This window comes from Peromyscus eremicus, chromosome 16_21, assembly GCF_949786415.1.
Source record: "Peromyscus eremicus chromosome 16_21, PerEre_H2_v1, whole genome shotgun sequence".
NCBI lineage: Eukaryota > Metazoa > Chordata > Mammalia > Rodentia > Cricetidae > Peromyscus > Peromyscus eremicus.
The window spans coordinates 25,364,735-25,381,030 of record NC_081432.1 but is presented as its reverse complement, the minus strand read 5'-3'; the positions used below and the strand labels follow the sequence as shown (position 1 = coordinate 25,381,030).

The following is a 16,296-nucleotide window of genomic DNA, read 5'->3' as shown; positions in this document are numbered from 1 at the left end:
GCTAGCCTTTGCTAAGGCAGATGTGTGCTTTTTAAGCCTCTGGCAGGCTGCCAACCCCTCTCCAAAGGCGATGTGAATATTCTTTCTCACTCTCACAACTCTCTCTCACACACTCTGCCCCTCCCCTTCCCCTCTCCCCTTTCCCCACAACTTTCTCTTCCCCCGCATCCACCCTCAGTCTCTTGCAGCCTCACCTTCCTGGCTATGCGGGGGTTCTCCGGGTTGTCCTTCACAGACACTGTCAGTCTGTACTCTGGGATGCGCTCTCGGTCCAGGGGCCGGTTGACAGTGACGATCCCTGTCTGGGATGTGCCTGGCAGGTTAGATGAGCAGGCATCTCCCCTCTACCCAGGTGCCCATGCTCTGCCCACAGTTCCTAGGTAACTGGGAGTACCTTCCCCCAAAGTGCCTAGGAGATAAGGGCCAGAGGAGGGCACGAGGATCTTTCTAGGGTGAGGGTAAGTCAGTGATACCGAGTTCTTGATATCTCAAAAGAGGGGGCCCTTGGAGGACCCTGGGTTTCAAGAGTCTAAACACAATCCAAGAGGCCAGGAGAGAAATTCAGGTGCACCTCAGTATGGCTCAAGCCATTTAACCGTTTAGGGTTCACGTGTGCCCAGGAGAAGCCTTGGTACGTGCGGGGGTGGGGTGAGGTTGTGGGGTTGTTGGGGGGTGGTTGATGGACACCAGAAAACAGCTGTTCAACAAAGCCAAAGGGGCTACTGACTTGGACTGGGTTCTAGCACTGTGCACCACAACCATGTCAACAGCACTGGACCAGGGCAACTGTGTGGCGGTTGACACAGGAGACCCTCCCTGGTGCCAACGGACGCAGCTATAGCCAATGACTGGCTGATTGACGATGCAGCGGCCAATTCAGTTGTTTCTAACACCTTCCTTCTGCTGTTGAGTGCTGATGGGCTCCTCTGCTGGCTGGAGTTCCCACCACCTGCTCTGGCTCTAGGAGTTGAGTATTTTTGCGCAGATTTTTTTTTTTATTACACTTTGTTTCCTTAGTTTTTTAAGGAGGGTCTCTTATAGCACGAGCATAGACTGATTTCAAACTCACTGTGGAGCCAGGATGACCCTGAACTCCTAATCTTGCTGATACTCTTCAGGTGCTGGAGTTACAGATGCTACACCGCACCCAGTTTATGCTTGCTTTTTTTTTTTTTTTTGGTTTTTCGAGACAGGGTTTCTCTGTGTAGCTTTGCGCCTTTCCTGGAACTTTCTCTGTAGCCCAGGCTGGCCTCGAACTCACAGAGATCTGCCTGCCTCTGCCTCCCGAGTGCTGCATGCTTGCGTTTTGATTCAGGGATTTTATGAATTCCAGACTAACCTTGACCTCACAGCAATCCTCCTGCTCAGCCTCGCAAAGGCTGGCCAGGATTTGGGTGTGCGCTACCGCTCATGGATTCCCTATTTACTTTAGATCTGCTGTTGTTCCAGCTCTGGGGTCCAGTTTCTTCCCTGCCACAAAGAAGTCGCCGCCCCAGTCTGGAACCGGGACTCCCCAGTGAGCCTCTCGTGGGAAGAACTTGGGGGGCCCCCCTCGGGCTGGTCCGACCCTACCGTGGCATTGATGAAGAAGGCCCGCTCTCGGTTGCCCGCGGTGATGTTGAAGGTGAGAAGTGCATTGCAGCCGCTGTCGGCGTCGCTGGCCAGGACATGGGCGACGAAGCTCGAGACGGGGCTGTTCTCACTGATGGTGACATTCATGGGAAGGTTCAACAGCACCGGGTCGTTGTCGTTGATGTCCAGCACTCGGATGCCCACCAGCATCTGGGGGAAGGGAGAGTCAGGGGTGGGTGTGACCGAAGAGGAGGAAGGGACAGAGACCAAGATAGCAAAGACATTGAGTGAGGAAGGTTGTGGAGACAGGGGCAGATGAAGGCAGAAAACCAGCCAAGTAGAAGAAGAGGGGAGTCACGGAGGCGCGGGGGGGGGGGGGGGGTGTACACCCTGACAGGTCTGCATCAGAGCCAGGGGTCTAGCAGGAAACAGTCTCTTGGAAGAGGATTATGAGGGGAGAATCCTGGAGAGCCAAGGTCCCCAAGGCTAAGGCACCTCTGGGTTCTCTGGGCCAAGGGTGACAGTCTGCAGGCATTCAGGGAACAACAAGGGACGCCACAGAGCTGGGCCAGACTCACTGTGGAGCTGAGAGGCGGTACCCCCCTGTCTCGGGCACAGATGGTCAGGTTGTAGAAGGCAATGGTCTCCCGGTCCAGCTCTACGTCCTTTCGGACCCTCAGCACACCCTCCACAGGAGAAATCACGAACTCCCCTGGGAGCCACCAGAACAGGCCTGCGTTAGCTGGTCCGACTGAGAGCCCCCTTCCTCCAGCCAGCCTTCCTCATGAAGACCAGGGGCAGCTGAGGCGTGTGCCCTCCTGAGGCCCTTAATGGGCATAATGGGAGAGTGGCCCTGATACCCACATGTGTATGTAATTCCTGACCAATCAGCTTCCCCTCCTGGGCCTCGAGCTGGCCAGAGGCTGAACCAGGTGTGATAGTTATGTTGAAAAGTAGGGGTGGGATTTCTTTGTTTTCGTCTGTTTTGAGGCAGAGTTTCACATAGCCCAGGCTGACCCTGAACTCCTGACTCTATCTATGCCTCCACGTCCCAAGTGTTGGGATTCTGGGAATGTGCCACCACCTCTGACTTATGGGGCCCCCTTCCTACACAACACACTCTTCCCTGTCTGCTTGTGGTCAGAAACCAGCAAAGGTATTAAGAACTCCGGAAAGTGTGTTCTAGACAGGTAGAAAAAAGGCACAAGATGAGCTCCAGGGTGTCTGGAGGCTGAGGCCAACCCTGGGCCATGTCACAGCAGAACATCACACCACTGTCTAGGCTGGCCGCCACCACCAGGACCAAAGCAGAGCACGGTGACCTGTCCTTCGCTTTATGCAAATAACATCATCAGCGTTGCAGAGTGGGCTATTTGCCTCTCCCTGGAAATCTCTGTTTCCTTTCGCTATGTGTTGTTGTTCTGTGATGACACTTCCTCCCTTGGGGTAGGGACATGGCTGAGAAGTTGGAGCATTTGCCATGTAAGCACGAGGACCGGAGTCCTCAGAAACCCCTCCTGGAAAGGCCAGGCGGTCATGTTGTCCCACCTGTAATTCCAGCCTCCGAAGGCAGAGAGACAGGAGGTCCCCCAGCACAAGCTGGCCAGGATATCGGCAAGTTCTGGGTTTGATTGAGAGGGCCTGCCTCAGTGAGTAAGGTGGAAGACTGCTGGAGGCTGATTCCTGACATGATTCCTCTGTGTGCATGTGCACATGTGTACACACACACACACACACACACACACACACACACACACACACACCATAGAGAGAGAAAACCCCTCCCAATTCCTTTGTCTCGTCTCTGAATTCTTTGTCTGGTGGAGATTAGAACCTGGAATCACTGGGCCGATACCTCAGCCTGCTGCCTCTAGTCTCCCCAGCCTCCACTGCTGGTAAAAACTACTGCCCAGGTAGGAAGTCTTGTGAGAAAAGAATGCGTTAGGGCCCCTTTGCCATAAAGGAGGGCTGCTGCTGTGAGCTTCAGGGAGCAGGGTAGTAGGATGAGGGGCCCTGGCTAGCCCCTGTCTGGAGCCCCCAAATGGAACACAGTGTGAGATCTTCCAGGCCTATGGTAACGGCGTTTTAACCCTGAAGTTCAGATCTAGACCCAACGGAGGGGCAAGGTGCTAGTGTCTAAAGCAATAACCCCAGAGCTGCAGATCCTGGTCTATCCTGTGGCTCCTGTCCTTTGGGGAAGGAAGCTAGGAGGCAGAGAACAGTGTCTTGGATGCTTCCTGCATGGTAATGGCAGAACTTAGGTCTGAGTCCACTGGGACTCAGGCTTTCTAGATAACACCCCTAGGGACTGATGGGGGAGGGAGGGAGGGAGAGAGAGAGAGAGAGAGAGAGAGAGAGAGAGAGAGAGAGAGAGGGAAGAGGAGGAGGAGGAGGAGGAGGAGGAGGAGGAGGAGGAGGAGGAGGAGGAGGAAGCAGGAACTTCTGCTGAACCGGAGAAGGGGCTGGGGCTCTGGCGATCTATCAGCAAGAAGACAAGAATGGGTCACTTCACCTCTGCGCATTCTTCTAGGAACTGAGCTGGGGAGAAAGTCATTCCCCTTCCTTTTCCCTTTCCCTTGAGACAGGGTCTCACGCTCCAGCCCAGGTTGGCCTGGAATTGGTGGCAATCCCCCTGCCTCAGCCTCCGAAGTGCTGGAATACAGGTATGAACCACTATTCAACTGTTTCTCTTCCTCTTGGCCCTTGGGGCTCAGGACCACAGTGGGGTACACACAGCTCTGCAAAGACGGAGGCCTAAGCATCCCGGTGGCTTTGTAGCCCGCCCGCCTGCCTCTCACAACCTAGGTCATGAACACCAGTCCTGGGCTGCTGCCTGCCACCGGTCCCCAGCTTCTGCCATGACAGCGCTCATGCCCACCTACAGCTGGGATTTCCTGTCAGCTCTTCCAGGCCCGGGCTCCCTGGTCCCACCCACCCTCCCTAAGGCTGAGGAAGCGGTAGAAGCAGGATTTCCTGTGCTCTAGGCTCCAAGGTCTCCAAAGAACGGGGATTCCCTCTCTTGGGGTTTCCCAACCTTGTTGACACCCCGATATGTCCTGGCAAATGGCTTCCTTCCACATTGGCAGAGGCAGGGAAGACCTGATCACCCTGAAAGGTTTGGGGGAGCAGACCTGGAGTAGCAGTGGGACTCTGGCTAGACTCTTCCAGTTACATATTAGTCCCCTCAGCAACTTGCCCTGGCCAGAACTCCTGACACCCCACACCTCCTCATTCCCCACATCTGGAGACAGGAGGCCACAACCTTCTACCCAGTTGTGTCTGGGCTATAACCTGCTTCTTAGCAAGCCTTGCCTTAATTGTTCCATCTGGAAACTGGGCTCACAGGCAGGAGTCCTCTCCGGTTGGGTTGGCAACAAAGCAACTCTTAATATAAGAGGGGGATCCTTAAAGGGAGGCCAGGTGCTGTCTGGGGGACTGAGATCTTGCAAGGAAGACAGAGAGATGAGCAAGGGATCCCAGGATGGCTTGGCCAAAAGGGGTAGCCAGGAGGTCCTGAGGAGGAGGAAGGGTTGGTGTGGTCAAAGCTCCAGCAGGGATGGAATGTTTCCTAATTCCTTTTCCACAAGAATTGCTGGGTATGGCAAGTGCAAAGGTCCTGAGGTCTGAGCACCCCTGAAGCTCAAGGAATTTTGAAAAGACCGTGTCTAGTGGGAATCTGAATAAGAGAACGAGGGGGAAGAGATTTTTTCGTATGGCTTTGAGGCCATTGAAAGGTCTTGGCATTTCCTGAGTAAGGTAGACACCATGGGGGCTTTGAACATGGGAGGAACACGACTTGACAGAGGTTTTAAGGAGTTCACTGTGGTTTCTGTGCTTGGGGCATTTTGGAATGAAAGCAGGGAGGTCATGTGAGAGCCTGGCACAAACCCTTGGGCTGGAGATTGAGTAGGTGACTGGGTGGGTGGGGGCAGGCCCTGCAAGCTCAGGCTGCAGTGGCCTTTGTGTGGAGTGGCCTGGGTGTGCCCCTTTCTCTACTGTCGAAGAAGAGTTGGAGCTGCAGTCTGTATCTACTTTTCTGTTTCCAAGATGAATCCCAGGGGAGTGGGGGTGGGGTGGGGGGGTGTTGGAGGATGAGAGAGAGAGAGAGAGAGAGAGAGAGAGAGAGAGAGAGAGAGAGAATGTGTAAGCCTGAATCAAGTCATGTCTTGCTCAAAGCATCATGGTGTTCACCTCACTGAGTAAATACCAAGTCCTCTTGATGGCAATATCTCCTCCTCTTCTTGCTCAAGTTCACACACACACACACACACACACACCAGACACTCCGCCATTATCCTACCAGGCACGCTTGGACCTCAGAGCCTTTGTGCTCGCTCTTCTCTCTGAAAGTCTATTCCCCACCTGTCCACTCGGCTCAGTTCTCGTCTGTGTCCCCTGGCACGTGACCAGCACACAGTAGGCCCTTATGAACAATCATGGAATAGTCCATTAGAAAGCAGGATGTTTTACACATATTTGATATCTGCTTTGGTCCTTGAGAATGGGGAGGCCTGACACCCCAGGGCCCATGTGGGTGACTAGAGGCTGCCACAGTCTCTGCTACTTCCCTGTGATGGCCTTTTGAAGGTCCCTCTTCCCATGGTGACTTTTGATGGATTCCCTGAACCTTTGAACTTCTTGCTCACAAAATGTCTTGAGAGAACGTCTTCTTCCAGCCTCCGGCCTCTGAGTCAGGTCGGCAGTCACAACAGCTGTGTAGGCTTTTTGTTTTTTATGGTTATTTTATTTTATTTAAAGATAGCTTCTCACCGAGTAACCGTGGCTGGCCTTAAACTCATAGAGATCCGCCTGCCTCTACCTCTTGAGTGCTGGAATTAAAAGCATGGGTCACCATGCCCAGCTGCGTAGGCTTTTGTCAGGTGACACTGAGGTATTCAGAGGAGCCCAATGCTCCCCAAATGTACACCCTGGGTCCTGAGGTCCTGAGGTGCATGTGGTGATGAGGCTTGCCTTCCTCGACTGGGATGTTTCCTACCCATGCCTAGAGAGAGTTATGACTTGGCCTGTGTTCCCGATGGCCATGGCATTCTCCCCATACTCCTGTGATAAAGGCATGTGGAACTGAGGTCCAGGGAGGGCAAGGTCACACAGTGGTTGGTGGACTGTGTGGTGGCCTCCCTCACCCCAGTCCTGAGCAGGTGAAGAGAGCTCATGCCCATCACACTGCCCAATGCAGGCCCCACTTACCCAGTGGGTCTCCATCCACAACGCTGTACTCCACCTGCCCATTGGGACCCGAGTCCCGGTCGTGGGCCAGGAATGTCCACACTCTGGGCCCTGGCTGGCCCTCGGTGACGTCAAATGGTCCTTCATAGTCTCGAGGGAAAGTGGGCATGTTGTCATTGATGTCGTTCACATTCACAAGCACCTGAGACAGTGAACAGCTTAGCTAGGATTAGCCCCAGATGTCCGGGGAACCTCAGCAACTGCACCGTCTGGTGCTGATATCCATGGGCTTAGGTGTGTGGTGTACAGTGTCACAGGGTAGGCGGGCATCTAAGCTGTGCATATGTGTGAGCTTTGGTCCAAGTTCCCCCACTACACACCTCTGTGTGTGTGTGTGTGTGTGTGTGTGTGTGTGTTTCTGGGAATTGAACTCATGACCTTGTACATGATAGGCAAGTATTCTACCACTGACCTTCACCCCAACCCTGTTTTTTTGTTTTTTGGGTTGTTGTTTTTGGACACAGGGTCTTGACCTTGTAATTCTCCTGTCTCTACTTTCTGTGTGTCTGTGTCTTTATGGACGTAACTGATTAGCACTGTCACCATGGCCGACTCATCCCTGTACTCTGGGCATCTCATGTGCTCCCATTCGCTCCTCCTGTATCCTGAAACATAGCTTTCATTCATGAGGAAACAGGCGCTCAGGGAGGTCACGTGATTTGTCCAGGTTCACACAGCCAGGAAGTGGAAGAGCAGGGATCTGAATCACTGTTAGTTTGACCGGAGGGCATGCTTTTTCCCATGAAGGAGGGTGGGGCATGCAGGTGTTTTCACTCATCTGCTAGACACAGTCGCAGAGAAGTTCAGTGACTATCTCCAAGTAACACAGCAAGTCTGGATGGGCTGCTGAGCTGGACAAGAGCCCTTGCATGCAGGCATTTCCTCCCAACAGGCATTTCTTCTCCTTCCCCTTCCACCATGGAGCCTCCTGGGTCCTCTTTGTTCTCCCCCACTTCCACATTGGGGATGTAGCCCACCTACGTACCGTGGTAGTAGAGGTGAGGCGGTGGGACAAGATGGGACACTGGTCCGTGGCAGTGACAGTCAGGGTGTAGCGGCCATGACTGATCTCATAGTCTAGCTCCTTGGCAGCAGTAATGACACCCTGGGGAACACAGGAAGTACAAGGGGAGAGGATGACGAGTGATGGCCCTAGGTCAGTCTATGATTATACCAAATAGACCCTGACATCCTAACCACAATTGCTGTATCTATACCTATAACAGACATCACTAATCAATCACAGCACTACTGAAGACAGATAGGTCCTATCCACTAAAGCTTTCCACCCCATCACCCCTGTCACTGGGCACTCCAATTTCCTTCTAGGCTCTATGTTTGCTCCGTATGCCCTATGATATCACCAAGCTTCCTACTAAGCCCTGGAGAGATTTTGCCCCCTCCTGGATCCCACCCCCAGCTGCTGACCGTGTGCCTGTTGATTCGGAAGGTATTGATGATGTTGCCTGCCACAATGGCATAGGTGACAGTGCCATTCGGTCCCTCATCCAGGTCCAGCGCCTGGATGGTAATAAGACTGGCGTTGACTGTATCCGGGCCCTCATCCAGCACCACCTCATAGTGTGGCTGCTGGAACACAGGAGCATTATCATTCTCGTCCACGATAGTCACGTACACGTGGGTGGTGGCCTGGAAAGAAGAGCATGATCAGGTGCCTTGGTCATGGGGGCCAGAGGGGATAAAGGTGGATCCAGATGGCTGTTTTTCTGGGTTAAACTCACTCAGTGTGATCCATTATATGATCCAATATAAGGAAGAAAAGAGGAGAGAATGGGTCGAGGAGGAAGCCACAGGCTAATAGGAGATAGTGCAAAGGTTTTGTAAAAACCAAGCCAGGTAACTGTTTAGGGCCAGATTGGCACGTATATCACCATTTCCATGTCTATGCTCATGGCAGACATCGGTCATAGCACTGCTGAGGCCAGAAGCAAGCTTGGAATTCTTGTCAACACAGTGACCCAGTGATTAAAACTGGCACATAGAACTAGGCATGGTGGCATATACCTGTAATTCCAACACTTGGGAGACAGAGGCAAGAGGATTATTACAAGTTCAAGGCCAGCCTAGCCTTTACAGTAAGACTGAGGTCAATCATGGCTGCATGATGATACTCTGTTTCAAAGAAATCAGCCCCCAGAAACCCTTCAGACATATGGGGTGAACTTCAATAGCCTCCCCATTTAGAGCACTGTCTATAATCTTCCTGACCAGATTACAAGAGACAAGAACATGAGGTCTTCAGCCCACTATGTAAATAAAAAATACACATTTCTAGTACTTTAAAGAGGTAGGACTTCGGGCTTGGGCAATTTCATGGTTAGAATCTCTTGACCTCTGAAAAGGCAAACCCATAGGACATGCCTTCATTGTAAGAAGTCTCTGTGGCCGGGCGGTGGTGGCGCACGCCTTTAATCCCAGCACTCGGGAGGCAGAGCCAGGCGGATCTCTGTGAGTTCGAGGCCAGCCTGGGCTACCAAGTGAGTTCCAGGAGAGGCGCAAAGCTACACAGAGAAACCCTGTCTCGAAAAACCAAAAAAAAAAAAAAAAAAAAAAAAAAAAAAAAAAAAAAAAAAAAAGAAGTCTCTGTGGTCCTGTGGTTGGCTATCTCTAGCTGATGCTTGGCCCATCAGACCACGAATCATACTCAGCCAATCACAACTCAGTGGTCAGCACTCAAGAATGTATTGCAGATGGCTGACTGGCTCTACACACAGAGGGGACATTGCAGATAGCCTCCGTGTGTGTGTGTGTGTGTGTGTGTGCGCGCGCGTGCGTGTGCGTGTGCGTGCGTGTGTGTGTGTGTGTGTGTGTGTGCGCGCTGATCCATGTTCCTTAACTCATCCCTCTTCTCTGCCTTCCACTCAGGAGGCTGCTCCACTGGACCACCCTGCCTGGGACCCCTTGTTGTCTGGCTTCCAGAATTGGCCGGTGGGAGTTCCTGGCAGGAGTCGGGGGAAGGCGAGGTGGGTAGGCTTCTTTTACCCCTCCACTCCTCACGGCAGTTCTGCCCCCATTGTGTGTCTCCTGCTGGGGACCCTTTCCAAGCTTTAGTGTTTGCTGGGATCCTATAGTGTCATCTCCTTTGTGATGGTTAATATTGATCTTGGTTTTAGTTGGGTTTCTGTTACTGCGACTGAACAACTTGGAGAGGAAAGGGTTTATTTGGTTTACATTTCCCCATCATAATCACTGAGGGGAAGTCAGGGCAGGAACTCAAATGTGGTAATATATTTTGCTGAAAACACCTCTTTGCCTTTGAAGAGACTGAAACCTTGTTGGATCTTGCAGCCAAGCTCATAATATGCCTTGAGATCATATAAGACTATGTAGTTAAAGCCGGGTGGCGGTGGTGCATGCCTTTAATCCCAGCACTCGGGAGGCAGAGGCAGGCGGATCTCTGATTTCGAGGCCAGCCTGGTCTACAGAGCGAGTTCCAGGACAGATACCAAAACTATACAGAGAAATCCTGTCTCAAAAAAAAAAAAAAAAAAAAAAAAGACTATGTAGTTAGCCTGCTGTTCTACTGTGCACTCAGCTTGTTTAAGTCTAATCTGCCTTTAAGAGAACAACATAGGGCTGGAGAGATGGCTCAGATGTTAAGAGCACTGGCTGCTTTTCCAGAGGTCCTGAGTTCAATTCTCAGCAACTACATGGTGGCTCACAACCATCTGTAACCAGATCTCATAGGGAGAGACATAGAGAGAGACACAGATCTCTCTCTCTCTCTCTTATACACACACACACACACACACACACACACACACACACACACACACACACCAGGCAGTCACAGACAGACAAGACATAAAACATACAGGCACAACAGGTAGGTAACAGGGACTGACCAGACACACACCAGACAGACAGCAGACAGGCCAACAACCACAACTACAGACAGCCAGAAAGCACACAGAGAGAAGTAGAGAATTCAAACTTGGTCAACTTCCTTTTCAGCCCTTATTGTGATATAGACACACTGGGCCACTCCCTCTGAGGTTTCTTCAAGCAGTGTACCCAATCAGGAACCTGGAGACAGGAACTGAAGCAGAGACCATGGAGGAACGCTGCTTATTGGCTTGATCAGTTTACTTGCTTATATAGCCCAGGCCCACCTGCCCAGGGAAGGTACCCCCCCTACCTCCCGTAGGCTGGGTTCTCCCATATCAATCATTAATCAAAAAATTGCCCCCACAGACTTGCCCATAGGCAGTCTGACGTAGGCAATCCGTCAACTGAGGTTGCCTCTTCCCGGATGACTCTAGCCTGTGTCGGGTTGACAGAAAACTAGCCAGCACAACTGTCAACCTGAAAGACTCTAGACTCACCTAGGAGACGGACTTCTGGGTGTGTCCATGAGTTTCTATATTGGATTGAGATGGAAGGGCCCACTCTAACTGTGGGCAGTGCCATGAGCTGGGATCCTGGACTGATTAATAAAGAGAAAGGGGGCTGAGCACCAGCATCCATCTCTCTCTGCTTCCGGACTGTGAATACAATAGGAGCAGCTGCCTTAAATCTACTGTTGTGACTTCCCTGTCATAAAGGGCTGTAACCTGGGATGGTACCAAATAAGCCCTTCCTTCTTCCTTCAGTTGCTCTTACCAGGCATTTTGTTACAGCAACAAGGACCGTCACACATCCCTCTTCCCCATGGTTCATGCTGGTGATGTCTTGCTGTGGCCGCTGGTCTCTATGAGCTTGGCTCGTCCCCTCTACAGAGTCCTTTCATTAAGCCTCGGGGTCAAGCCTTTTCTGCATATACTACTATTCCTGCAGTGACTGGCTAAAGCAAACCCTGTCTCTGGTTTGGATGTGAAATGTCCCCACAGGTTCCTATGTTGAAGGCTTGGTCCTCAGCTGACCATACCATTTTTTTGAAGATGATAGAAACTTTGAGACGTGGGGCCAAGCTGGAAAAAGTGGGTTACTAGGGGGTATGCCCTTGGTGATTATACCTGGTTCCCAGTCCCTTCCTCGCTTATTGCTTCCTGTCCACTATGAGGTGAGGAACCTCCACCACATACTCCTACCACCATGATGTTCTGCTTGAGTACATGGGACCAAGCAGACACGGACATGAGCCTCTAAAATAGCCAAAGTACACCATTTCTTCTTTAAGCTGTTCTCTCAGGGGTGTGTGTGTGTGTGTGTGTGTGTGTGTGTGTGTGTGTGTGTGTGTGTGTAAGTGTGCACATGCATGCATATACATGTTCAAGGGTGTGTGGAGGGAGAAGTCCACAATAATTCTCCATATTAATTATTTTTTAGCACTAAAACTAAATATTTATTTAGTTAGTTTTTCAAGACAGAATTTTTCTGTGTAGCCTTGGCTGTCCTGGAACTCGATCTATAGACCAGGCTGGCCTCAAACTCAGAGGTCCTCCTGCTTCTGCCTCCCGAGTGCTGTGATTAAAGACATGCACCACCACCGCTCTGCAGTGATTTGGGTCTTAATTGAAATACACAATTAGCAATAAATTACCAAAAGTTGGATGAGTTTATAAGTTAATTGTACAATACAAAGCAGATACCTTTTAGTCTTTACTTCTTGTGCATTTAGATATTTAAAATATAGATGCCTGGGGCTCTTAACCACTGAGCCATTGCTCAAGCCTCTCCACCTTATTTTTTGAGGTATGGCCTCTCATTAAACCTGGAGCTTACCAATTAGGGCAAAGAGCCCCAAGGATCATCTTGTCTCTGTGTCCCCAGTGCTGGGATTACCTGTACCAGGTTTTTTCTTTTGGGCCACCAATCCAGCTCCCAAATCATGACATGGAGACTTATTATTAGTTTTGAATGCTTGGCCTTATCTTAGCTATTTTCTGGCTAGCACTTATAATTTAACCTGTTTCTCTTTATCTATGTTTTGCCTCTGGGCTTTTTACCTTTTCTTACTTTCTTGCTGTCTGTCTGTCTGTCTGTCGGCTGCCTGGATTCTGGCCCCGAGTGTGTCCCTCATTCTCTCCTCTGTTCTCCTTCTCCTCCTCCTCCTCCTCCTCCTCCTCCTCCTCCTTCTTCCTCTCAAGCCTCGATTTCTCCTCCTATTTATTCTCTCTGCCCATCAGCCTCACCTAGCCTTTCTACTGCCTAGCTATTGACCATTTAGCTCTTTATTAGACCAATCAGGTGCCTTAGGCAGGCAAGATGAAACAGATGCAACACATCTTTACATAATTAAACACCCATTCTTACATCACTAAACAAAAGCAACACACCTTTACACAGTTAAAGTAATACGCTGTAGCACGAACAAATGTAGCATGTCTTTGCCTAGTTAAAATAGTATTCTACGACAATTGTAGGTACAGGCCACCAGCACATCCTACTTCTTATGGGGACCCATTCCGGTCCTCGTGCTTGTGTGGCAAGCGCTTTACCAGCTGCGCCATCTGCCCAGCCCTCCCTCGGGTTTTTTGGTCTCAGCTATACAAAAGTGACAAATGAACTATCATTAGGGGCGACTGTGAAATCCCGAGGCTAGAAGAACTGCAGAGGATGGCTGGGTGAGAGGATGTGAGCAGGCCATTGTCCAGGATGAATGGAAAACAGGTGGTATGAAAAGTGCACTTTTTCCTCAGTGCTATCTGGCCCTGGAGTTACCTGCACAGTGATGGAGAGATGGAAAGGGCCTCTGAACCCGAGAAGGTGGTCACTGCCCCTTCTATCACAGGTCACCTATCACAGGAGGTGATAACTCTTAGGATCTTAGCTCTGAGTCTTGGAGACAGGGGCCTTGAAGACTGTTCTCAAAGCCTTGAGAAGGAGCTGTGTGATATTGAGTAAGCGGCATCTCCTCTCTGGATGTTTTCTGTCGGTTAATAATGGACCTGCCTTGATCTCTAATATTCCTTCTAGTTCAGACATTCTGAGGTTCTGTCCTCTTGGGAGCAGTCACGTGGACTGAACCCCACTGTTAGGCACACACTACGTTGGATCATAGAGTCCCCTAGGAATCTTTAGTAATGTAGCAAGTTGACAGCGAGATAGCTCAACCGATAAAGGCACTTGTCACCAAACCTATGACCTGAGTTCAGTCCCTGGGACCTACATAGTGGCAGGAGAGAACCACCCTCTGCCGGTTGTTTTCTGACCTCCATGGTGTGCCATGCAAGAGACTACATACACACACATACACATACATACACAATAAATAAATATGCATAAAATGGTAGTAAGCATGCAAGGAAGAGAAAGCATTGGGCTAACATTTCTCTTTGGCATGGAGAAGGGCCTTGCACTGCGTCTGGAACAGACTGGACACTAGAACAGCCCCAGTGTCCCTTCCAGGCAGGAAATGCCTTCAAAATCTCTCCTGTGCCCTTTGTGGTTCAGGCGGATTTTACATCTTTCTCCATAATGCGTTGTGCTATGTGATGCCACAAGGATGGTCAAAGAAAGCCAACTTGTCGCCCTGGTGTTCTGCATAGTCCTGAGTTTAGCTATGAATGCTCACCTTCCTACCCTAGACGCTCAGAGCCCTACCCTGCCCCAGGCCCCACAGCCATCACCAAGAGGCAAGAGCACTAGCTGTAAGGGAGGGCTGGAGTCCGGGCTCCTCGTGGCCACTGTCCCAGACACCCCTCGAAGACTCCCTGGAAGTGAGTCTGATCATAACTCAGGCTGCTGGAGCTGTAGGGTAGAGGGCTGGAACAGAGCTGCCCCCTCTGCAGCCCCGATCGCTCCGATTTCTTTGGCTTCTGAGCTGAGGAGGAAGTTATACCTCCATGAATTTCAGGAGGGTTTGAGGTTGCTGGGTCAGGCCCACAACTTGGGCAATGCTTGTGTCTTCCTGTGATGCAACCCTAAGATGTTCAGTGCTGGGGTGTGTATCAGGGGGAGGTAGGGGAAGAGTGGGGGAGATGTTCTGCTCTTCCCTGGAAGGGCCCCACCTCTGCAGAGGATGGCTGGGGTGGGAAGAGGGTCTAGTGTCTACCTCATCTCTATTGTTTTGATTACCCTCTGGCCAAAGAGAATACATGTTCTATCACCAAGAAGGACCCAGAGCTGTTTGACCAGATGGGGTCCCAAGGTCAGGTTCACATCAGGGACTTGACTTGCATCTTGGCAGCTTCTGGGGTTCTTACACTAGGGCTTTTGCAAGCTTTAGGCACACTGAGCCTGCTTGAGGTCACCTAATAATACCAGGACTCGGGCTTGGGGATTTAGCTCAATGGTAGAGTGCTTGCCTAGCAAGCGCAAGGCCCTGGGTTCAGTCCTCAGCTCCGGAAAAAAAAAAAAATTACCAAGGACACACTCTCCTTCCTTGGAGGCAGCCCAAGTGGAAGTGCCCATAGAGCCTGTGACCCACAGCCATAGCACCCACAATTCACGGCTACAAGTTTGTCCCACCACCCTGATCCCTGACACTGTACTTGGTCTGTCCTCTGTCCTTCTGCGAGGGACCACTAGGAGTTCGACATTCTCCTTGGCACTGACCACAGTCACCCCATGTTGGTCACATCTACCACTATTCAGGCAGTGCTTACATTCAGCTCTGTCACCCAGGTGGCAGTAGACAGTCTTTTCATGCCTGTCCTGTATAAGGGACTCAGTCACTGTGGAAGGCTGGGCCTGGTTGGACAAGCCTACAATCTCAGATACTTGAGAGGCTATGATCACAAGTTCAAAGTTATCCTGTGCAACTTATTGAGAAGTTGGAAGGAAGTCAGAAAGGAAGGAAGGAAGGAAGAAAGAAAGAAAGAAAGAAAGAAAGAATACAGTGATACAGTTTAGTGACAGTATTTGCCTAGCATGTGTGAGGTCCTGGATCCAATGCCCAGCACTGAAGATAGGGTGAACAAGAGAATCACTGGGGTTTGGGAAACCCCCCAGTTGGTAGAGTACTTGCCTAAAATGCATGAATCCCCATGTCTGACTCAAAGCACAGGGCATGATGGTACATGCCTGTAATCCCAGCACTCAGGAGGCAGAGGTAGAAGAATTAGAAGTTCATAGGAAGGTCCAGGCTAGTCTGAGCTCATGAGACCTTGTATATATGTTAAAAAAAATAAATCACTGGTGGGAGGCTGTGGTCCTCAAAACTCAGTCAGGTTTGGGAGGATGAGAGAACCCAGGTAATCAACTGGTTGGTAACTCAGATCTGGTGTTGTGGCTGAAGGAAGTGCTGACAGATAGAATCGGGTTGGGCCCTCCAAGGTCAGGCTAGGAAAGAACAGAGCTAAGCAAGCTCTAAGTGATGACAAGAACATGGGTGAGTATAGAGGCGAGATGCCCATGAGGGCCAGGAGGGCAGCCCAGGAGTGAACATGCACAGTGGGCATGGCAGTGCACGCCTGCAATCCCAGCATGCAGTAGGCTGAGGTAGGAGAATCTTGAGGCCAGCCTGAGCTACACGGCAATACCCTGCCTTAAAAAGCTAAAACACTAAAGACCACAAACACACCCCTACCCAAACAAAACAATACAAACCAAGCAAAAACAAACAACCACATG

General features: G+C 50.9%; 1 protein-coding gene across 1 annotated transcript in view; it reads right to left on the bottom strand.

The window, feature by feature from the left end:
- The window catches only part of LOC131893822 (cadherin-23-like), a 57,445-nt gene that overhangs the window by 5,770 nt on the left and 35,379 nt on the right, over positions 1-16,296 (bottom strand). Inside the window, exons 5-10 of the mRNA XM_059243911.1 lie at positions 8,248-8,469; positions 7,805-7,924; positions 6,781-6,961; positions 2,151-2,284; positions 1,573-1,782; positions 195-302 (exon numbers count right to left, since the gene is read on the bottom strand). Of these exons, the coding sequence (XP_059099894.1) occupies positions 195-302; positions 1,573-1,782; positions 2,151-2,284; positions 6,781-6,961; positions 7,805-7,924; positions 8,248-8,469 (975 nt within the window). The remainder of the gene's footprint in view (positions 1-194; positions 303-1,572; positions 1,783-2,150; positions 2,285-6,780; positions 6,962-7,804; positions 7,925-8,247; positions 8,470-16,296) is intronic.